Below are 25,575 nucleotides of genomic sequence, written 5' to 3'. Positions count from 1 at the left end.
ATATATATATCTTTCTCTCTCTTTTTTCAAACCATTTGATATGGTGGTTTTTGTGTGGGTTGGGTGTCATTTTTTGGATCTCCAACAAAATTTATCTGTACCTACTTTTTATTTAATATATTAGCCTTTGGGCTTTAAAAAATATAAAATACTCGATTAAAAATTTTCAAAGGAGAACCAATAATAAAGACAAATCGCACCAGTTCACCACTTCTTCTTTCAGCTAATAGGATAGCAAAACGAAGATTCCCATAGCAAAAGCTTTCTGGAACATTGTTAGAATAAGCTTGTGATACCGAAGTTCACCCAAACCACAATAGGGAAAATAAATATTATTACCAAAAACAAATAACTAGTTATAATCAAACACACTTGGAAGCGAAAATACAACACAAGACAAGCAAACACAACTAAAGTGTATCTTAAGGGTGTTGGAAGTTCGAATAGGCGTATCGGAATGATTAGCGAGTGTGGCGGCAAAAAAAGAATTTTGGTGATGAAAGTGTAGAAAAAGCAAGTATGGTTGTTATCCTAGATGGTGAGGAGGGTTTCGGGGGTTAGGGAGGCAGCAATGTCAGAAGGAAAAGACAAAAGTTGTTACTACAAAAAATAAAAAATGGAATGTTGTCATGAGCAGTTTAGCAATAAAGGAAAGCTGGGTGCAACGTAGGGAGGATGTGGAAGGAGATAGGGCAGATAAACACAACCTCGAGAGAGGGATACAGCTAGAGCACCACCCAAGCCCTCATATTCAGCCCTCGAAGGGAGAAAACAAACGTCAGTTTTTGTCCTAAGCAAAACACACCAAAAAAACTGACTTCCAAACTTTAATACAACACATATAGAAAAAGACTAAAAAAAAATGAAGGATAATATGACAGAAAGCATAAAAAAAACAAAATTATTTCGGCGCCCCTTCCACAAAGTTATTCCCTTCGTACTGTAGCAGCTAAATTACCCAGAAATTTTGGGGGGTAATCCAGCATCAACTTGGTTACTCAAAAAGGTAAATTCTCAAATACCCTCAATGCAAACAAAAACAAAAAAATACCACTTCGATAATAGAATCTAGGACAACAATCATATTGACAAAAGATAAAAAATGTCTTCCACATTCATAACCCATGTCATAAAGATTATAATGTCTGTGTTGATATAAGCCACTAAAAGAATGGTTTGAATAGATCGTCATTGTTTCAAAAATTTGACAAGTGATTTTGTGCTTCTACTACCTAAACTATATTGTAAATTATCATCAATCGGCAAACTCACTCGAGATAAAATTTATGTGGTTAAAAGTCGTCTAATCTTAGCCAGTTCAAGGTCATGATCTCAGTGATGGCATTGCAGAGATGTGTTCAGAATTTTACCTATTAAAGAATGATCCCTTCAAAAAGTATGGGATCAAACAACGAGTTTTCTATCCACCATAATTTCCATTTCAAATTCCAAAAGCATTTCAAGTAATAATTGTAATGTCTGGATTTGACACTATCAGCTAAGATATCCAAACTTATCTAAAACAATTAATCCATTCTCTATTTTCCTATGAAAATGTAAAGAACAATTAGTGTACAATTTATCATTTGGCTAAACATAATTGTAGCTTGTCTTACATCAAAATCTATAAACCTCTACAACCCTGGCTTTATTCAATAATAAAGTACGAGCATGATTTAGAGCAAAAAATGCCTCTAAAGCTAGTTGATTTATGTCCTCAATTGATGATCATACTTGCCTCACTAAGGATTAATTTCTTAATCAAAGAAAAAGAGCAAAGTGTAAAAATGCTCTCCGGACTATTTACATAGGATCATTTTCGTCCAAGTATCTATAAAAGTACCAAATTTGTCACCAAAATTTTAATGGATGTTAACATAGTCCTCCTATTAAACATTTTGGGGACTATTTATCCCATATTAAAAAAAAAAAAATAGAGACTAAAATGACACTTGTAAAGACTTAGAAACTAAAATGATCCCCTATAAAAAGTTCAGAGACCATTTTTGCACTTTTCTCAAAAGAAGAATTTGGAATGGGGTAAATTTTTAAATACTCCAACATTTTGATTTGCACTAAATGTCAATTCACAAACCAACAAAGCCATAAAATACTTTGGATGGATCTTAAGAAAATACATCTTATATCAAAAGATTGTCTACAAAAACTTGTGTCAACACCCATCAACAAAATGTGTGTGCTAAAAGGAAAAACATACAACACCCAAAAGTGTCAACATCACTAATGCTCTTCACAAATATTTTTATTTATCTTTAGAGAAGCTGACCTAACAGATATATATCTCACTAATTGAATACTCTCAAGAGTGCTTGAAATTCAAATCCTTGACCAAACCCTTCTCTATTTATTTCCCAAGATCAAAATCACTTCTTTGATTTCTTCAAAAAATTTTGAGTGCTCAAATTTTACTCTCATTCTTAGCACAAGTGTAAATTAGACCGTAAAGCTCTATAAAGAATGTCTTTATTATATATTCTCAAATACAAAAAGGGTGTAAATTCTATTCTCGTCATTAACAAAATAACAATTCCAAACCATATTACTCCGAAGTCAAAGTTTAGGGGGTAAAAATCAAGAACAAGAACTTCAAGTATGAAACTTATTAGATCATCCACCATCATCTCCAATCAAGCCAATAAACAATGAACATTTCTCATTGCCCCTCACTGAACCAGAACCACAAACTCCCTCATCCTAATATCAGTACATCAAACATTCCAAAGCCTCGCCAGAATTACAAACTTTCTAATCTATTTGTAAATACACCCAATCTCTAGAGAATCAACTTCGTGCCTGTTCAGGAAAGTGAAAACAGAAACCATAGAAGCAATTAACATAACTCCAGCGCCCGAAAGAAAACCCAAACATGGCTAAAGAACCAATGAAGTACAAATCGCTATAAAAATCCATAAACAATGATTTTGAACTACAATACAATTAATTTAAAGAAAAGGTTGAAATCATGCACCAAACATTCAACCAACAATTTTATGACTTATAAAGGATTTGCAATGGGATTTCAAATTTTTGTCACTTCTCTTGATAAAGAAATTTGACGGGGGCGGTTGGAACGGCGCCTAAATTCGGGCATAGAACAGCGCCCCCAAGAGGGGTTCTTTGAAACCGCGGGAGTCGAAGCCCCGCAAAACTACGCGAAGCGGAGCGGGGACCTACAATCTCACGAAGGCGGAAAACCCGCAGCAGGGGAAGGGATTGTGAATTCTAGCGCGGTCCAATTGAGCTATTTGCATCGGATCTTTTTCGGGAAGAGTGTTATGGATTCTTCTTGTCGTTTTCAACCCCTTCCGCTTGTGTAGGAGCCTATTAATAGCTGCCACTAAGCATGGTGCTTCTAATCTCCAGTGTAGAGTTTTTTCCCTCCTGTTAGAGTTGTAACCAACGACAGATGCTGCTTCAGCTGAATCTTGCTCCAAGGTGGTGTTGCAAATTTCAAACTCCTTCGCTACTACTCACTGATCCATTTTCCCTACCACTCCCCTAATTACCTACCACCCCCACGTTCCCCTACCAATCCACCGCCACCTCTACTTCCTCCATGATCTCGCCGTTCAATCCACCTACAACTAACCACACACAATCCCCTACCTACCCAACGACCGCTCACCTCACTGATGCCGCTACCGCCTTCGAATCTCTTCCAATAGCTCTAGTTAGGGATTCACCTATTATTGTATTTCTCTTTTGTTTGAGTCGTGTTATACCATTATTTTTATATTAACAAAATTCTACTTTTTTATATTACTACACATCCCAACTAGTTCCAGTATTAAAACTAGCTCAACCCTAGTTCTATTCACCCGCCACTACCGAATTAACCGCCACAACTTTTTTCTTCCAATTGACAACTCGAGCCATGCCACTACAGAGACATACATCAAGCTCTACTCGGTAAGAGATCATATGTGATATCCGTCGTCTACAACAAAGACTAGCCGAGTTAGAATGCGAGAACTAGAAAGAGATTACTTTCAACCATAATCGAGAGAGTCGTATGGCAAATAGAGATGAGGATCTAAATCTGTTCCACAGTGAAGATCACAGCTACAGAGAATATCAGCCACACTATTTTGGTACCCAATCTCAAAGGAGGCTAAAAGAAGAGTCCCTTAATGGAGTTCAGAGGGACTTTGGCATCAAGATGAACCTCCCAGAGTTCGAGGGAAGCATGGACCTCGATAAGTTTATCGACTAGCTGCAAACAATCGAACGAATCTTCAAAGAAAAAGATGTACCAGAGGAGAAGCGAGTCTAGGTAGCTGCAATTAAATTAAAGAAGAATGTCTCCTTATGGTAGGAGAATCTACAAAGGCAGAGGAAGGAGGTGAAAAGATAACTAAATAGGAGAAAATGAAGGCAATGAAAAAAAAAATACTCAGTATCAAAAGCAGACTGGAAGAAAAAATACTCAGTATCAAAAGATAACAATCGAAGTATCCTCAGAACATGTTCTTAAAACTCCACAACTTGCCGCAACGAGTCCTATTAGTTGAAGAGTTCACGACCCAATTTGACCACTTGCAGCTAAAGTGTGAGCTAACAAAGCCAGAGGAACACACGATCAAGAGATATCTCAGAGGCATAAAGCCCACCATTAGCAATGTGGTACAGCTACAGTCATACTGGATGTTGGGGATGTCCAGATACTAACCCTGAAAGTGGAGAGACAGCAAAAGCAAAGCAGACAACAGTCGTCGTTCATACCACCACCTTCAAATAAGAAGTCACCTGCAACTGTTACAGTCGACAAGGGTGCCTTAGAAGAAAATAAAAAAATTGGATAAGGGACTGATGAGGCAGATCAAAGCAGAAAAAAACAGAGAAAGGTGTAGTTCCTCAAATGCAGAGCCAGCCGGAAAGTGTTTCCGGCATTACGGCTACGATCACATAGCCTCCAAATGTCCAACAAGTCAAGTCGTCACATTCACGGAACAAGGAGCCGTACAGGAAGTCGATGAGGAATCAAAAGAGAGTTTAGAAGAAGAGCTTCGGCTACAGGGAAACGAAGGAGAAGAACTCGTCGTGTGGCAAATACTACAGTCTAAGCCCAAGCGGGACCAATTTTGGTTACAGCATAATATTTTTCGCACCTAGTGCATCGTCATGGGGAAGGTTTGTAGCCTACTCATCGACATCCAAAACTGCGAGAATGTGGTGTCCACGCTCATGCTAAAAAAGTTAGGATTCGACACCCAGAAGCATCCACAGTCATATTCTCCTACCTGGCTAAAGAAGGGCAATGAGATAAGTGTGAATCAATAGTCTCTAATTGACTTTTTCATCAGAGATCAGCTACACTACCAGGTATGATTCGTTTCTTATGGACGCCTACCACATTCTATTTGGTAGGCATTGGCAGTTTGATCGCAAGAAACAACACGACACGGTTCCTATGACGATCCTCCGATGAACTCATGCACACCGTTAGTAAGAGGTTCAATTGTAGAGGAATCTGTCATACTTCCAACAGAGGCAAAGGTGATGTTAGGTTTCTGATACATAAGAAAGGCTGTCAAGGGGGGATTTCCAGCGGCTGAAAAAGCTTTTAGAACAATAGTTGGCAAAAAACAGTCACAAAAGCAGACTGGAAGTCAACGACGACTGAAATCAATAGCGGCAAAAGCTTCGTAGTAAAACTGACGCAAAAGCATGGAGCAGGTTGAAGTAGCAGCAAGCAAACCACGCAAACAGTGGCTGGAACAGAGAACCTGTCGATTTGAAGGAGCAGCAGACACTAGGTTTTAGTTGTAGAAAGAAGTCGAACTGGCTGAAGAGAGCCGCACAGGAGAGCCGATTTGAACTAGTGACAGACTAAAGAGGTTACGGCTGGAAGACACCACTTGGGTTTTAGCGGCAATGCTGAAGAGATCTGTGGCAGAAAGCAACGTTGAAGACATCTGCAATAGAACTAGTGTTGTACATTATGGCTAAAGAAAATAAATAAAACAACAGATGTTGAAAGGTGGCTGCTGACAGGATATAGGGTGGAACATCTGGGGGTTGGAGTCATGGCTCTGATACAATGCTGAATTTGTGACTGGAGAAGCTTAATTTTGTTGATAGAAGGGGTATTTAAACTCAATTACAATACACACACACAGAGGAAATAAATAAAACAACATAAAATAAAAGGAAAAAACAACATAAAATAATAGGAAAAAAATAAAACAGAATAAATCAAATAGAAATTACATAATGAGAGAAATTAAAGCTAATAGGAAAGAAATAAGAAGTAATAACGACTAGGCATTTGATTGTCATTATAAATCTAATAATATTACTATAACACCATCATATTACCACCATAATATCACAAAACTATTATGAAATTATCATCATAGTATCATCTCCTATACCACCAAAATATCAAAAAAAAAAAAATCAATCAGAATTCTACAACAAACAATTAACAAATTACCACCATCTTACAATCTTTTATACCACCCAAACACCTCAAAAATACTAATAGAATTCTACAACAAAAAATCAACAAATTACCACAACATTACCATCTCTTACACCACCTACCAGCCAAATTTTATAACAAACGGCCACCAAATTACCACCACATTATCATCTTCTATACCACCAAACTACCACAAAAGTACCAACATAACTCTACAATAAAAAGTCACCATATTGCCACCACATTACAATCCAAAAACTACCATAATATCACCACAAAACAAACACAATACAACCACACAATATCACCAAAATATCACCACAATGTCATCAAAATACCACCATGTTACCACCACAATACTACTATATTAGTGCCACAATGCCACCATAATACCACTATATTAACATTCCAATGACAACAAAATACTAATATAGTATCATCATAATGACACAAAAATACCATCAGAAAACTATCATAATAACACCAAATTATCATCTAATACCACCAGAAATCATCATCAAATCACCATAATATCACCCCAAAATCATCATATTACCACCAAAATATCATCAAATTATCATCACTATATCATCATAATGCCAACAGAATTGTAGTGGTATTGTGATTATAATATGGTGGTATTATGGTGATTTTGTAGTGGTGATGTGATTTTATTTTGATGGTTTTCTAGCGGTATTGTGGTAGTATTCTGATAGTATTATAGTATTATTCTTGTGATATTTTGGTGGCATAGTGTTGGTATTTTCTTGGTATTTTGGTGTTATGTTGTTAGTACTTTGGTAATATCTTAGTGGTTGTGGGATGGTAATGTGATTGTATTATAGTGATATTTTGGTGAAATTAGACTTGTATTTTGTTAATTTTATAGTGGTATGATGATGGTATTGTGTTTGCCTTATTGTGATACTATTTTTATATCTTAGTGCTATTGGGGTTGTAATGTGTCAGCATTGTAGTGATATTCTTGTGATAATATGATAATATTTGATGTTAATATGGTTGTATCGTGAGGATAATATAGTGGAATTGTGGAGTTATTGTGTTTGTGCAGAAGAATATTTTATATTTTTTTTTAAACAGATCAAACAAATAAACATTATCAAATCAAATGCATTGTTCTCCAAAGACAAATCATGAATATAAAGGATTAAATGGATATTTTCTGTTTTTCTTAATACATTGAACACAAGAACCTTATCAAATAAAAAGCATTGTTCTACAATAATAAATCATGAATATGCATAATTATAATGGCACGCTTACAGATAGCACATTGAACAAATGAAGCAATAAATTTCTTGATTATATACAGTTTACACAAGCAAAAAATTAAATGCTGATAAATAAATACAACCAACTTATTTTTCATCTTTACCTGCACCTTTCTTCCCTTTCTCTTTGTTGTTATTTTCCTTTATCAGTTTCATTCCTGATTGGCTTGCAGATCTCCTACCCTAAACCCTAAACATTGTATGTCGAACAACTACATGAGTTTACATGACTTTACAACCCAAAGCTCATTTGAAACATATCGAACATATTAAACAAGTGAATGTTCGCTAGTTTAACATGTTTGTCGGACCGTAATTAAAAACCTAAGTTTTTTTCGATAGTGTTTCCCAATACCACCCTAAACCATCGGTTGTGCCACAAGTGAATGTTCGCTAGTTTAACATGTTTGTTGGACCGTAATTAAAAACCTAAGTTTTTTTCGGTCGTGTTTCCCAATACCACCCTAAACCATCGGTTGTGCTCCTCTTTAAAACTTAGTGCATGCGATTTCAAACAGCGTGCGGTTTTCTTTTCAAAAAATTGGGTGCTTTTTGAACCGGGTCACGCCAAATAAGCATCTTTTTTCTCATTTTTTAATCTCACAACACGAGGGCCCACCACTTGACAACTAGTAAATTATTATTGGAGTCCGAACGCAAAACTATGTTGGAACTCTGAACATAATATTTCTCCCGGAATAGAGCTTGATGTCTTCATCATGTACTTAGTCATCAACTCTAAAACCATTTAGGGTTGCTTCTACTTGACTGTAGTTTCTGCAGGTACATAGAATGTTGCTGCAGGAAAGGAAAGAAAGATTGGTTGCTCCTGCTGCAACTTACTGCCACTATTGCTCTTGTCGCTACTTGTTGCCGGTGTGTTAGCTTTTGAAAGGAGAAAAGTTTATAAATACACATTACAATACTCACATATAAGGAAAGACATAAATTAAGAAATACATAAATATGAAAATAGAAGAAAATAAACAAGCAAATTCACTGCAGCATTAATTAGGCAAATAATTCTAATATTCCCCTTTAAGTTGAAGAATAGATGTTCATCATATTCAACTTAGATTTGAAGTCGTCAAACAACGGCCAAGAAGAATTTTGTTAAGGCTATATGCTGATTGATCATTGGATGGAACAAAAAGAATACAAATCTCCCATATTCAAGCTTTTCCGTAATGAAGTGTCGATCAATCCCTATATACTTGGTGTGATCATACTAAACCAGATTAAGGGTGATGTTAATGGCAACTTTATTATCACAGAACAGCTAGAGAAGAGCAAAAACCAGCAGACGTAACTCACAAAGGATGATGTGCAGCCAGAGAGCTTCACAGATACCAAAGGGCATGGGCATGGAGCGAAACTCGGCTTCAGCATTATTCGAATCACAACCAACTAGTTTTTGGTTTTAATGTGACAAAATTTTCCCACACAAATGAGCAATATTTCGAGGTTGATCGCTGATCATGACTGGACCCGGCCCAGCCTGCCTCCATATAAGCAGCAATCGAACAAGATGTAACGTCAAAAAAAACAAACCTAAGTCAGGTGTGCATTTTAGTAGGAAAGGATCTGATGAACACTCTGAAATGGTGCTCATAGGGATCATACATGAATTGACTCACAATACCGACTGTGTGGCAAATGTTAAGGCAAGTATGTGTGAGATAAATAAGTTTCCCCACAGGACGTAGGTAATGAATCTTTTTCACCGGAACCATATTGAAATCATCAGCTAATTTCTCAATGGGATCCATTATAACTGCCACTGATATGAATAGGAGAAGTTTATTTTTTGTCTATAGAACAAGTACATATTTACACTGATATAGGCAATGCCTTGAGATGACCAAGCAACTTTCGTGCCTAAGAAGTATCGGAGCGATCCCAAGTCTATTTCGAATGATGCAACAAAAGTGACTTTCAGAGACTCCAATGCTGGTAGATCTTACTTAGAGGAAGATCCATAATATCTCATGTATGATTCCGCCGAAGGGCATTCATCTCATCCATTACTGCAATTTTTCAGGAAGATTCAACTAATGTTGCTTCAATAGTAGATGTGAGACGATGATCCGTCGAGGCAATAGCAAACGCTTCGCAGGTCGACGATACACTGTGGAAAGGGATCCATTTTTCCATGGAATAAAGAAAGCTTGTCAGATTACATACTTCAATGGGAGAACTCACCTCCTCAGATTCAGAGTGGTTTTAGTTCTGGGGATATCGCTCGAAATGGATTCCAGGTCCTCTAAAGAAGTAGCAGGCTCCAGAGTAGGAACATCAGGACGAGTGCATCGAGTATAGACACACAAAATTGGAGGAGGTTCTGGTTGATTGGTAGGTGGTGGATCTAAGAGAACAGATAGTTTCTTGGGTATAGTGGTGGAGAAATATTCACAGGTGTTGGATAAAGAATAGTGTCCAAGAAAACAAGCCCCCACTCACTTGAGGTCGTGACAGAGAAGTAAGGAGCACTTTCAAATCAGACATCGACACTCACATAGAGTTTATTTATAGTACGATCAAGACACTGATAACCTTTTTAAGTGGAAGAATTTTCGAAGACGCATGTTATGGATCTGGGATTGAGCTTACTACGGTTAGGGGCGGTATTCCGAACAAAGGTCGTGCATCCAACTATTTTGGGTTCAAGATTGGTGAAGAGCCAATCAATAGGAAAACATGACATCAAGATAGTTAAAGGAGTTCTGAAGCTATGAAATTTTGTAAGGATTCTATTGATGAGATAAGTGGTAGTAAGCACAAAATCATTCCAAAACATTTTCGAGACATTAAATTGAAACATGGAGTGAGCCACTTCGAGTATGTGTCGACTTCTTCTTTCAATTGCCCCATTTTATTGAGGAGAGTCTGTACATGAGCTATAATGAAGGATGCCCATGCTCACCAACAATTCACCTAAAACTAAGTTAAAAAATGCATGCCTACTGTCGGTTTGGACGGCCGACAATGATGTCTTGAATTGGATCAAAAGGAAGAAATAAAAGTTTTTTTAAGATGAAAGCAGTTTCAGACTTATCTTTTAAGATAAAAGACTCACGCCATTCAAGTGTGGTCATCAATTAAGGTAAGGATCCGTCAATTATTAGTGTAGATGTGAATGCAATAGGATTCTCATAAGTCATTGTAAATAAGTGAAAAAAAAGCGGAAAGCGTGTAAAGGTGATTGAATATGAAACTCGATGATGTTTAGCTAGTTGACAAATCTCACATTTAAAACTAGCAATTTTTTTATCAGTGAACAGATGATTTAAATATTAAAAAATGAGATTACTCAAAACATAATGCAACAACATCATCGGACATTCAGTTGATCGAAAAAGTCTACAACAACTAGAAGTGTCCTCATTCTCTGTCTTTCTTTTGGAAGAAGTAGATCCCGGCTAGTCGTTTAGTAGTTTCAATCATCCTCCCCGAACGTGATCCTAAAAGACACAAATATCTGGAGAAGAATGAACAGCACAATCCATGTCATGTGTCAGCTTACAAACAAATAACAAGTTACATTTCAACTGGAGAACATGCAACAAAGATTTCAGAGTTAGCTGGTTGTTAATAAAACCGATCTTATACCAGTAACGAAGTTACATGAGTCATCAGCAATTTTTTTGTATCTTTCTCGTAGCATGGATAATATGTTGAGAAAGCTTTCCAGTCAAGAGTGTCCAGTCATGTAGTTTGTGGCTCATGAATCAATAATCCATGGACTAAAAGAGACAAGAGGTGAGAGACATAGGAATGGTAACTTGTTAGATGTGTGAGAGGTCGATGGACTGAAAGAAAATTGGCTAGATTCAAGAAGTTTAATTAATAGCACCATCTCACACTTAAGAGAGTCGAATGATTCCAGTATTCTAAACGGAGCAGGTTGAGATGTAATAGATTCAGATGTCGTAGTAGGACCCTTAGTACAGAAAAATTTGGTTGACGGTTTGTGTGCTGGTTTTCCATGGAGTGTCCAATATTTGTCCTGAGTGTGGCTGGGTTTGTAACAGTAATCACAAGTGGAGCCAGTGGCTCGAGATGAGCGTTGACTACTATTAGTGACCAATGCAGATGATTCAACTGAAGTGGAAGTGTCGAGATGACAAATCTTTGGCTCTCTTCGCATTGAATTTCAGTGAAAGCGGCATGAGGGGAATGAAGAGGATCCCGTCCAAGGATACAGCCTTGAATTTCATCAAGAAACTTGTTAAGGCCTGCAGAAATTAAAATAAAAAATCTTTTTCAACAATTTTTTGGAAAGAGTATGTAGTCATAGTAGGGATCGAATTACAGTCATAAGGCCACCAAATCATTATAGTAGTGGGGCACGGTCTCGATCCCAGTTTTGCCTTGCGAGTCTTCTTGGAAACCTCATAAAGTTGGCTGGAGTTTCATATATCTGAGTATGCACCCCGAACTGCAGTCCATAGAGCATTGGCAGAAAGAAGAAACATATACGACTGCCAATCCTAGTCTCCATGGAGTTAATCAACCATGGCATGACAATAGAATTCACCACTTCCCACGTTTCATACGTTGGATCCATTTTTGGAGGTTTACTAATCATTCCGATTGAGATAGCTGAATTTCCGGCATCCTTCGACGAACAAAGACACGGCTTGAGATCACTAGAGAAAATTAGAATCGTTTAGTTCATGTGTGGTGATCAGCAAGTTCATGTGGATTTCCGGTCCTCCGATCTGCGGAGGGATTGAGAACGATGCTAACCCATTGGTGGACTCAAGTACACCATCGGAAGAAGGCTCGGTGGTGAATCTGTCATGATTCCAACTGAGACAATCGTGATGTTGGGATGTCTAGACATAGGAATATCCCTGATTGAGAACAGCATAATAAGAGCTGGCAACTGGACAAGTCCCTGATTGCACCATACAAGAAGAACGGGCTCACTGGAGGAAGCTCAGACTAGCGGAAGACAATTCCAACGGCTGGAAACAACAATTGATTAGTCAAGTGGCCTTCTGCAGAGAGGCAGCGTAGGTAGACGTCCTATAGCGGGGTGAGTTGTGAGGTTGTTGTGAGGTTGGGGTGGTAAAAAGGGCGAACCAGGGAGAACAAGAAAGGGTTGAGGTAGAAACCTTGCAGGGAAGGAGCAAGTGTCGGCGGCTAAGGTGGAGGCTCTAGGGTTAGACTCATGGCTTTGATACTGTGTCAACTTTTGGGGCTAGATCACCTTATTTTCATTGATAGAAAAAAAGGATGAATAAATACACATTACAATAAAGCAAATAAACCCTAATAATTACTGCAAAACTAATTAGACTAATAATTCTAATAGTTGTTGCCCTTGTTGTTGTTACCACTATTGTTGCTTAATGTCACTACTGCTACTTGTTGCCACTATTGGTTGTTATTTTAGAAAGATTTTGGCCAAAGAGATGGAGAAATAGAGAGATAGGGAATACAAGAGGAAGACTTCCGATGGATAAAGAATGCAGAGGAGGGCTGCAGTGAGAGCTCCGACTGAAGGAGGGCCTGCAATAAAGAATTCAGCTGCAAGGAGGATTCCGACGGAGGAGATAACTAGATAGAGGATTCCTGCTCCAGAAAGGAGCAGAACAGAGACCTACAAAGGAAGTACCAGATATGGTAGGTGAAGTTCCAAATCTAAAAAAAGTAATTTCGGCTCTGGCAGAGGAGTTTCGGCTTAAGAAAAAAAAAGTTTGAGGTATAGGTGCCTAGAGAAGGAGGTTACTACTCTTGGCAGACGAGTTACGGCTCAACTATGAAAGACGCATTTACAAACTTCTGGTAGTAAAGGTCTTTTAGAGGTTCCAATAGAGGAGTTTCAAGTAGAGAATGTTTCTTACAAAGGGAGATAATGTGTGAATCATGTCTCTGATACAATGTAGATTTTACTTGAGGAAAATTGCTTAATTCATTGTTTACAAATAGAATACATATATACAGAAAAATCAATCATTCCTTATTTACAAACTTACCAAACATATCCACCTAAATTAGGAAATGAAATAATTTTGAATAAAAAATAGAAAAACATAAAATAGGAAGAGTAGACCATTCAAAAGTTTCCTAAGATATCCCAATCAAATCCTTGTGACCAGCCTACATCAGAGAGGTAAACATAAAAAGGACCAAATGTTTTCAAATTTCCACAGAATTTAAGAAAAAAGATTTAAAAATCTAAAATACTTGTTGGTATGGAAGAAGCATGACCAAAAAAGTTTTTGCTATTTCTCAAACGAACAATATTCTTGATCTAATTCAAAAAATAAGAATGCTTGGATGCAAGCTTGCAAAAGCTCAATTAACTCAATAATATAGAGAAGCCTGGTTGCATAAAAAAGAAACAATGTGTACCGGAAAAGCACACTTGGCCGTGAATGTAAGTTAATGGCACTTCACGTGGACAAAAACATTGTTATCATAACTAAATCACATGATAAATTCTTTAACATTGTAATGGAGCAACCAGGTTGCCATATGTATTGCAAAAAAACTTATTCAAAAATTAAGTTAGATCAATATTTGGTCTACAAAGTATGGGAAAAAAAAGAAAAACTAAACAAAATTATGTTCCAACAAACTCAAACTGCAAATATACTCACCAAGGCATTATACCAGAATGATAATTGATAAGTAACCAACAAGTTGCGCATAATCAGCATATCAAACCCAGCTTAAAAAGTGTGTTAAAATAATCCTAAATCTATGAAACATACATGTCCATTTTTATCAACCCAATAATCCATAGACAACTACTTTTCTTCTCTAACAATCCAGTAATCCATGGGTTGCTTTTCATTTATAATAATCCATTAATTTGTGGACTGCAACTTTCCACCTATAACAACTCATCAATCCATGGACAGTAACTTTTCATTTTTATTTTTTTAACTCTACATTCAAGAATTAAAGATTGGTTTCCTTTTTTTTTTTAATGATAGTTATTTCTTTGCATTTTTATGAATGGTTTTCAATCTTGTGTTTTACACAAAATCTCCTGTTTTATACTCCTTTCTCATCCTAATTCTCAAGAGAAGTTTTCTAAAAAGCTTTTGGAGAAGAAATAACTTAAATCAATACCTCTGCATCCAAATGGACAGGAGCATATCGATTGAGCTTTTTCTGCAAGTCTAGACTACGACTTTCAATGTCTTCCTTGTACCTACATTAATTACAAAGAGAGCTCAACAAAACAGTTCAATAAATTTGTGAACAAATCTATTTGCTGCTATTAAATTTACTAAAACCACAAATTGAATCATATGCGAGTAGAAGTTTGTGAGCATTACTCCATATCACATCCCACATTTTGATTCTCAAAAAATGAACTTTTAAAACCCATTTATACATATAGATGGCACATGTCAGAATAAAAGAAGTTATTTTTGGTCTTGATATCCATTTGAGTATTATAGCATTTTGAAACAGATGTTCCCAATCAGTACTATCATTGTTTTTATTAGCACATAAAAAAGCAAAGAACGCATGCTAGGATATCTAATAAACCTAACCTTGCAGTTCAAAGTACGCAAGCATTATAAATACAAGAAATCCATCCATTTGAAAGGACTTCGTCTGTATCTTTATTTTAGATAACTTTAACATGCAACATCAACGAACTAGAAATGTGTTAAGTGTAAAGCTTGTGTTCGGCTGCAATCAAGCAGTTGCAATAGAAAGAGCAAAATTGAAGAGGATAACGACAATACCTCTGCTCAATGACATCAAAAAGAATACTATACTGCCCAGATACATCATACGGAACATATTGTTCATCATTATTTGCTAGTAGACTCTTATAATCTGCCCAAAATATATATTTGACGGAAGAAACTTCAGTTTCCTGTAAAATGATGAAAAGAACATAAAGAATTTATAAATTACAGTTAAAAGGTGAAGCACTCATTAAATATGTGTAAACACCAAAAATGGAGGACAAAAAGTCCAAAAAAATGGGTCAAATATGGTTGGAAGTACAATCCACATAATATAATTTACCACAACTTCACGAGCAAAACAGTACTATGTAATGTCTTGTTGGTGTTTTAATGATGAAATTCATATTTTTAGCACAAGAAATCCACTTTTCACCACATCAGATTTGTTAGGTTTGTCCCCGTACACCTACTTCACCGCTGCTTTTTAAGCAACAGTTAAAAGGCATAAAACTAAGTAATACAACTCGTATTTTCTTGAACAAGAAAGATAGGTTTATTGGGTGAATGCGCCAAAGCTCGATGTTGGTAAGGTTTCACTCCCCAGCCTGACAAAACTGCAAAGTAATTTACCCTCTTCATTATAGATCTGAACTATCGTCACCTCACCCATTCATTTCATGTCTCCTACCTAACTAACGTCTTCGATTCCGTCGTCTCCAACTCTCTGTTTTACTATTGTTTGAGGGAGCTTTGAGGGTCAAATTTTCAAAACGTGGATTGGATTGTAGATAAGTCTCTACCCAGAGAATTTGCCCTTAATTTGTAAGGAATTTTTTGATATGGGGTTCGAGGTTTCCCATAGGCACAAGCCCCTATGATTAATAACTCCTCCCGATAACAGCAAAGCACTTTAGATCAAGGTTAGCCATTTAACACTAAATAATCAGCATATAGCAGCAACATACATATGTTTTAAATTCTAAAATATATCACTTTGAGCTTCAAGCGGATGATGGAGGGAAACAATGACAAACACGATTAAGATCTCAACAGGAACTCAAGCTTCCTCACATGGACATTTTAACAAAATTACCTTATTGTCCAATTTTTATACATTTTCAAGCAATGCAGCAACATTGATGATGATGAAACGACTGCATCGGCGTTCGACAACAATAATATAATATACAAAATTTGAAACAATAATAGGGACTTGGGTTTGGATAGGTGGAGACCTGGTGCAAAAAGGCTCGATCTGAAGGATTATAACACACAAAGAGGCTCGGGTAGGGTGTTTTTATGCACCACAGAGAGGACTGTGTGTGCGGCTTCAAGTAGGAGAGCGGACAGCTTTGGTCGAAGAATCGACGAAGAGCACTAGGGCAGCCCTCGATCTAATCAAGATAGGAGGACATACCAAGCATGTAACTTTCGATTTTGCAAGGCTTCGTTGTCAGTTTGGATGAAAAGGGTGGATTTGGGAAATGAGTAGAACGCGGAGGGTTTTGGTGCAAGAAGACGACGTAGTCACATGAACAAGGAAGTGAAGGGGGAAGCTTCAAATCATGAGGTGTACACTGCAAAGGAAATCAACAAGGAGGCACAGCGTAGGCCTCGACTGGAGATCACGGCTTTAGCACAAGAAGATGTCGGATTGTCGCGACCTTGTGGTTGCTTTCTCTCCTAGATCTATTCTTGCGTGAAATATTTCATTTCTTCAACATGAAAGCAATAGCGAGTGGGCAAAAGGGAAGGTATGTTTTGGAGCAAAGAGGGGCCGAAGCGGGATCAGGATCTTCGGAGTTGTGGTGGTTTTCATATGCAATGGAAATGAGGGTGTTGGCGCAAAAGGAGGAAGAAGAACGTGTGTAATTCTATGGGACGGAGGTTTTCACCGATTCTTCAAGCAGTTGAGGCACAATGTTGAAAAAAAAGATCAATCGAAGTTGTACATAAGAAGGTGCAAGTGTTAGTGGAAGGGAAGAAACGTAAGCTTGTGTAGGAGAAGGCGCGTGTGGTAGTCGAGGGGATGGATTGAAATCTTGTGCAGAGCTTCAGTGTAGGGGTTGACGAAAAAGAGGAAATGAGTTCAAATGGAGAGACGACCGACTGCGATCAGTTTCAAAACGAGAGGCTTAAGTGAAGCCCGGGGAACTGCCAAATTGAATTTTAAGCCTCAAAAGAAGTGCGGGAACAGGTAGGATATTACATTTTGATTATTTTTATTTTCTCTCTTTTTTTTAATACCACCTTTTCTATTTCAACGATCAACATGGACAAAAAAAAAGACATGGGGTACCCTCCATTATTTTATCTCCTCCCTTGGATCTTGAAAGCATAAAAAGCAATATATTATGGATGTATATTAAAACATAACATAGCTATTATTAATGTAGATTACAACACCTTATATAATATTTTTTCAACAAACATCAAACAAAAATATAATGGTGTTATCTACCAAATAAAAAAAAATTAAGGATCAACCCAAAAAATTACTGTCATTTTGCATTAAATATCATTAAGTGTATTTAAATGGAGATCATAGACCAACAATAGTGTTATCATAAAACCTGTGAATTTGTCAATTTTATCACACCCATCCCTATAAATAAAAAGGGTACAAATCAAAAATGAAGAGTAAATTACGCAAAATTGTAAGAGGTCAACAATTTGGCTTCTCTCAATTGTCTTGGAACCTATGCCAACCATCTCGGAGCATCTTTGTAATGCATTGCCCCATATCCTCTAAAAGAGTCAGTTATAGATAGATGATACATAAGCTATAATTAAATACAAACAGAACAGAGAATACTTTTCAATCACGGTTGATATAAGATCAACGATAATGGGTCTTCATACTAACTGAATCAAAAATCAAAGACAATGGGTTTTCATAATAAATCACTAAAAAATCAATGAGCCTTCAGCTGCTCACGTGCATTCTCTAATTTTGGGGAAGAAAAAAAATGTACAAAGGAGTTTACAGGACATGAGCTCATAAAAGGCAACACAATCAAACATGAGATTGCTTGCTCAATTTAAGTCGAAAAGAAGGGCTACCATGAGAAATAGATGCACTGGTGTTTTAATGGAAACAGGAGAGAGATTTTTTGAGGATGTGAATAATAAAAAGGACTTTCGAATAATAGAAGGCCCTTATTTGTGAATTTCTAGACATCGGAAAACATTTTTTACAAAGCAATTATCAGAGTTTGGTCTAATTGAATAAATGCTTACATGAGAAAAAACTTTTGGTATTTTTATTTTAGAGATTTTGAATGAATTTAGAATTGAAGATAGCATTGATCATTATTGTAGGTGATTAGCTTGAATAGAATCCACTATATAAGTGAATTTGACTTGAGATTTGAATGAAAGATGCTAAAATTTGGACAGTTGTTAATTGGAACAGCCGGCAGGAATTAGACGGTTAGCATATATATAAATTTGGATTGGAATTGGAATAATAAGCCTTAATTAATCTAAATGTGACATTCCCTTTAATTGCTTAATTAAGTTCTTAAATATAAATGTCATGTATTCATTAATTATTCCGAACTTAATTGGATATAAAAATTTAAATTATCATTCAGCAATATAAGAAAAAATTTTCATATCAATTATAATGAATTTATCTAACTAAATTATCAATAAATGAAGAATACGTGAGTTAACAGTAAACCACCATTTGATAAAGAATCTGAGGTTTAAGTATAAATATAAAGAGTTATAATTCATAATAAAAGTTCTTGAGAGAAATTTTAAGATAAATTTCGGTATTGAAAAATTATAAAAACTTCTATTGTAAATGTTTCTTATGCATAAATTTGAGTTTGTCTTAGAGGAGTAAATATTTGAGGGACAAGGATAAAATGAAAGAAATGCATTTGCACATCTGAATGTAGTAATTACATTTATAAATTAGAGCAGCATTTCCAACTCCGAAACCTAATGCATTTAATCAGTATATTACTGATTTATTTTTTTATATAATAACAGAATTTATTATGACAAGCATGACAACATTTAATTCATTCTTCTCTTCAACAAACTTGTCATGTTATTAGAAATAAAACTTACATGTTAGTACTACTCCTGACTATTTATAACGACTATTTATGCAATAGTTTTACAAAGAAAGGCATTCAGCTTCTCGTAAAAAAAGATATCCATGTTTAAAAGAATGCAAATTTAATGATGAATAGAAGAACCTTTCCATATACATATTGATAAATAGAGTTTATCCCCTAATAGTACTAACTGAAGACATTAATGAAGTTTACTTCCATCTCAGACAATAGTTGAAATAAAACCCATGCCCATTCTGCCGACACAAGATATATTGGTGAAAGGAAAGTTAGTATATTTTTACCTCAAATAATCGTGCAATATTCTATATCACATTGTGTCGACAATGAATGTATTGGCCAAGGTGAGTTAAATTACATTTATATACTGCTCTTGAGAAGAATATATTAGTACAGAAAGAAAAATTTGAGTAAATGTATGATAAATTCCTTATATGATGAGATAGATACATTCAATGATAAATACAATAATCACATCATCATTTTAAATGTTTATCAACGCCAATGGTCATAATCGGTATTCATATGTTCAACACGTGATATGATTTCTATTACAATTAAAAATAACAACTAGAATACATGGAGTTTCTTTTCCTATATACTATGACATAGAAATATAATTGTTTCATTGTATAATATTCTAATAACTCATTATATTGATTAGTTAATAATTCAAAACTAAACGAATGGATGAAGAAAATTGGTTATTGGAAAATGCCAATAATAGAAAAAAAGTTTAAATAGCTTATTTTATCAATTCATACTTGTAAAAAAAATTAATATTTTTGTCCGTCCATCTATTCTCGCATTGGTAAGTTCAAAAATATGGGCTGCCGGTAGAAAATAGTCTATTTTTGAAATATTTTTTTGCCGAAAATAAGCTATTTCCCATGGGCACTTACAAAATGCACGAATTACCTTTGACGACTTTTAAATACCTTTATATGCCTTAAACATAAAGTAAATCAAATATTCAACTTTTAAATTCTAATGAAAAAATATTACTCTTTATACCTCCAATAATCAAAAAATAATAATAATAAAGGTATATCTTGACAAAAATGTTGATTTAATCATACTCAGCCTTTTCTTTCATTCTCTTCACATATCAACACATGTAGATGAACAAATATACAACCAATTAAACATGATCAACATATAAGTCACAAAAATTTTGTTAGATATTTTCTCTTAAAATTTGTTCAATTTTTCTCTTTCTTCCTTAAAGCAATCTCCTTCTCATACATTTGGCTTCTACAAAAGTGTAAAAGCGAGGCAAATCAAGTTCAAAAACATGAGACTAACAAAATACCTTTAAATTAAACATTGGCAAAGTTTGTTTAAATATACAAGCATGTATCATTATTTTTAACTTTATCCCAACTATTTGGGATCACCATTATGAGCAATGACTTTTATTCATTCATATTGAGCACTAAATAAAATGTTAAAAATATCCTTGGCAAATCATCAAAACAACTTCTAGTCATGTTACCATAGGTCTATTCATTCTTCATAATTCTTATACGCTAATTTTAGCCACACATCTAATGGAAAACTTTGTACCATCCATTGTAAACGGTCAAACTGCCAAAGTTTAGTTCAAAATAGATAGTATTTAATAGATGCTACTCCAACTGTCTTTATGATATAATCATTGTTTAATTTCTCCTTATAAGTTTTGCCCCGCATTCATCTTATCACTCATTTCTGGCATCACAAACTTAGCTATCAATAAAATTTTTACTGCACAACAATCAAATTCATCCAGGGGAGTGAGTCTAATTGCAAATTTAAAAAAATTACCATTAATCTTCAATAATATCCTCTTAAAAGAGCCATACCGAATAATAAGCTAATGCAACACAAATAGATTTATAATAAAAATTACAAACAGCATACTTTGGCATGTTGGATGCCTTAAATCAAAGAATTAAAAAACTATTTACAGAGCTTTACCAGATGCATGCACTATTTAAAGCAAACAATAGCAAACATGAAGAAAGATAAAAATTCCTCGTGTCGACTAAATGCCGAACTCTCTAAATCAACAAAAATCTAGGTTATCTCGTGGAGAAGAATCTTGCAAAGAAGCCATAAATTTACTCACCTGAAGATTAAATGCCTCTTGAGGGATCGGTGACAACGTTGTCACGAGATATACATCATTATATTCATTGTTGATAAATTTTCCATCATTTATCACACTGCAATACAGCTAAATGGTTAAGCATGATTCTTTCTCAGAATTCAATAAAAAGATATATATAAGAAAATAATTTAGTCAATGCTTTGTGTCTGCTTAATTCCAATTTTCCATACAGCAAATATTTGCACAAAACTTCATGAAAAATCCTACATCTTGCAATTTATTCTCGCTTCCTCTTAAGTTCTTTGAAACTATTAATCTAAGATATTTAAATTTTCCCTTCATTTTAGTATACTATGAGGAAAATTCAATTGCCTCCTCTTCCTTACTTTAGATGGAATGCAATCGCCATTCTACACATCATAATGCTTTAAAAATATTTTTAAAAAAGTGAAAATGGACATATTTTGAAGCTTGCCAATGCAGAGCATTGAAGCCTTGCTCTGTAACATTACTAAGCATTAGGGATGGGAGGAGCGCTTGTGCAGTGTTGGAGTGTGGGTGTAGTCTCTGTAGCACACAATATGCTCATTTCACCCACTAGCCTGCCGTTTAGAAAATCAACTAGCAATTATTTTAAAAAAAAATTATTCAATGCTAGCAATACAAAATACTTAAACTTCCCTATTTGTGAATAACTTAATTGTTGAAGTCCAAATCATAACCATAAAAAGCTCTTATGCTTGTGAAGTGTTCTCTACGATTCCCCTGCAACACATTGTTGTGATCATTTTTCTTCTCTTCTTGATAGCATATGAGGCAGATTCATCTTCCAATTTAGCAATTCCCTTCATATTTATTTTAAAACTACTACGATGGTGATGTAGCATTAATTGGGGTTCAGACATGAAGAGAATATTTAATTTGGCTGTTCAATTTAAAAAACTCTATAGAAAGAAAACTCCCTCACAATACAAGCATTAAGTCATGAAGGGACCAGAAGATTGTATTTATTGAATTATATCGATATGATCTCTTCATGGAGACTACCAGTTGTGTTGATTTCACATCACCGTTAAAATAAAAAAAGATGCCTCCATAAGTTCATAAGCACAATCAAATCATCAATCAAACATCAAAGATTGGATCATTGAAACAATATGAAAGATGAGTTTACATTTCTTAACTTATTTAGATAAGTTTGTTTTTAAAATTAAGGATTATAATTAACTCTACTGAAATTATATTTTAGATTGAAGCATCTAGTCTTAAATTTGAAGATAGGTTGCTTATATTATATAGTTTGTCTAGAAATTAGTCCCTACTACTGTGGAGACAATTTGGAATGGATAAATTCTATTTCAAATTAATTATGATTGTAATTGCTTATAAGCTTAAAATCCTACCAAAAAATTCAATAAAGAATTCAAAAAAATAATAACCCCTCACTTCCTCTATTCCTCCCAACTAACGATCTCCAATGCTCGAGTACCATAAGATACAGCTATGTATCATAGCTAATAGACGGGTTCTATGGCAAACAGTCCTTGGGCACAATAGCTGTAGATGCCGGTGTAGAAACTGCTAGATTCATCTTTCAAACTAACGCGCATAGCACACAATAAGAGAAAGAGTCGTCAAAAAAATATATATATTGGCATGCTTGGAGGAAAGCCGATACATGCAGGCTGCATGGAAAAGAAAACCTAGATGGCGAATTCCAACAATCTAGCGGCATAGAACGGCAAAAGAGATTTGTTTTCCAGCGTGAACGGAAGTCATGCTCACTAACTACAGCATTAAAAAAGGCAGAGAAAAAAAAAATTCTTTCCAAAAAGGGGGAAAGTAAAAAAAACAGGTGACGAAAAGTCATATTTATAATGAAATAGCATTTGAGGTACATTTAATTAACTAATAGATCAATAAAGAACCTCCAAAAAATTTGTCAAAACCATTCTAAAGCCACTCTAACCTCTTATTGTGGAATTGATCTCCAATTGTTATGTGATTACACTGCTAGAATCATTGATCATCAGCACGTCATCACAAGGCTTTCCATAGAAACAGATTAAATCGGGCTTATTTCAAGATAGCCATTAGCTTTAATCTTTAAAAAACTTTAATATGGTGATACCGGAACTAGTAAGGGAAATAGTAGAAACACAAAAACAAAAACTTTCATTACTATTAAAATAGAGTTACAACATGACTCGAATAGAAATAGTAAGACAAATACAAAACGACACAACAAACACTTCTAAATATATTCCAATGGGTGATAGTGATCGACGAGGTGGGTCAGGATGGCTAGTCGGGGTGGTGATAGCAACAGAGTGCTGGTGGTTGTGAGGGAATAGTGTGAAACTGAAGGGACGGCAAGTGAGAAGGGTATTGGGTGGTCGGCAATGATCGTGTGGTAGTTAGGAGAAGCTTGAAGTGGTAGGCGGCTAAAAAGATTGAAAAAGATAGGTTGGGAAGGATAAGAGGGGAAGATACAATCACCACCGCGGAGAGGATATAGTCGGAGCACCACTACTTCCTCAGATACAGCCCACAAAGGAGAAGGACACTTTACATAGAAGATTTGAAACTAAACACGCTCATAACTTCTACAGAAAAGAGGTAAGAATAATCCAGAAAAGTCCTTCCCAAAAACTCCTACAAAGGTCGCCCTCCCCTCTATTCGCAAAGGATCGTGGAAAATCGCGACCCCCACTTTGTCTACAGTACCCGCGAAGAATTGCGGAGTCTCCTGCATTGATCCTGGCTTCATGCGGGACTTCTCCCGTTGTCGCAATTCTGCGGGCCTCCGCCTGGCGGAAATGAAGTGCCTACAACGGGAGCCCTAGGTCCTGTGTTAGATGGATATTGCAACAATTCGTTCTGCTAAACCCTATGTGGCTATAATTTAAGTGAAAAAAAAAATTTATTGCCCTATTCCATAAAAATTGTAGAATGGGTCTTCTTTATCTAGATATTGGCAAAAAGTGAAATTTCAGAACATTCCTCCATATTGCGCATTTTGCCCTTTTTAGCACACAATAATCTAATTGTTCAAAGCTCATCCGAAACATAAAAATTTTCAAACTTAATCACAGGACCCTCCACCTACTAACCATTAGGTGAAAGATCACCATAATGTTAACGACTATTCTCAAAACCCGATATCTAGTTCAATTTCCCTGCAAAGAAAAAATGAGTGATGATCCTACTCCTATCAAACATTTGGAATTATTCACTTCATCTACCCCTAAAATTAGAACTAACATTTCCTTTCAAAGTTCTAATAGCACTGAAACCTATACCCATTTGGTAACAAAATGATGATTATCTGCCACAACATGCATCTGATTCTAAGAGTAGTATTCAGATTGTAGACTCTCTAATGGATAAAAGATTTCATGTTAATTTTACCAAAAGAGGCAAAAACCAAAATATATCCATCTTCATTCTCCCATTTTCAGTAGGCATCAACGTAGACGTTCTAATTAATTTTGCTTTATTGTACTTCTCTCTTTTCTCTGGCAGTGCTTAAAAAATGCTATTGATCTAATCATATCATTATCTAAGTAAAATAAAGCCCTTATTGTGGACTCGCAACATAATGTTAAGAGGTTGACTACGAATCAAGTTCATACTAGTGTAGCATTCCTAGGTGCATGGTACAAATATAGAGAGAACATTAAAGCGAGAGAGCTCGTTCTTATTTTGGAGTCACATCAAAAGCCAAAAAAAAAGGAAAGAGCAAAAGGAAGAAGAAGAAAGACTACCAATAGCTATTAATAACTCTACACCAAATCTAACTTATGAAATCACTTGGCGAGTATAATATATGGTCGTAGCCTTATAAGCACAAAAAATCCAAACCAGGCTCAATCTAGTTATATATTTGTCAATTCAAATTAATATTTGGGTTAATTTTTTAGAAGGAAGATTAAATTTTTGACAATCGACATAAAGACTTCCTCTAATAAGGATTTCAGGGTCTAAT

At 35.5% G+C, this 25,575-nt stretch overlaps 1 protein-coding gene across 4 annotated transcripts in view; it reads right to left on the bottom strand.

Annotated features, from left to right (window-relative positions):
- LOC110029834 (nudix hydrolase 3) overlaps positions 1-25,575 on the bottom strand; it is a 109,477-nt gene that overhangs the window by 55,115 nt on the left and 28,787 nt on the right. For all 4 annotated transcript variants that reach the window (XR_002294583.1, XR_002294582.1, XM_020732292.1 and 1 more), the window contains 3 exons: positions 21,606-21,702; positions 15,456-15,589; positions 14,827-14,908 (listed from right to left, as the gene is read on the bottom strand). Coding sequence is in view for 2 of the 4 variants with exons in the window: in XM_020732292.1 (XP_020587951.1) it covers positions 14,827-14,908; positions 15,456-15,589; positions 21,606-21,702 (313 nt within the window). In the remaining 2 variants the exon portion in view is untranslated. The remainder of the gene's footprint in view (positions 1-14,826; positions 14,909-15,455; positions 15,590-21,605; positions 21,703-25,575) is intronic.

This window comes from Phalaenopsis equestris, unplaced genomic scaffold (genome assembly GCF_001263595.1).
Source record: "Phalaenopsis equestris unplaced genomic scaffold, ASM126359v1 Scaffold000606, whole genome shotgun sequence".
Classification (NCBI taxonomy): Eukaryota; Viridiplantae; Streptophyta; class Magnoliopsida; order Asparagales; family Orchidaceae; genus Phalaenopsis; species Phalaenopsis equestris.
This window is presented reverse-complemented; position numbering and strand designations above follow the sequence as displayed.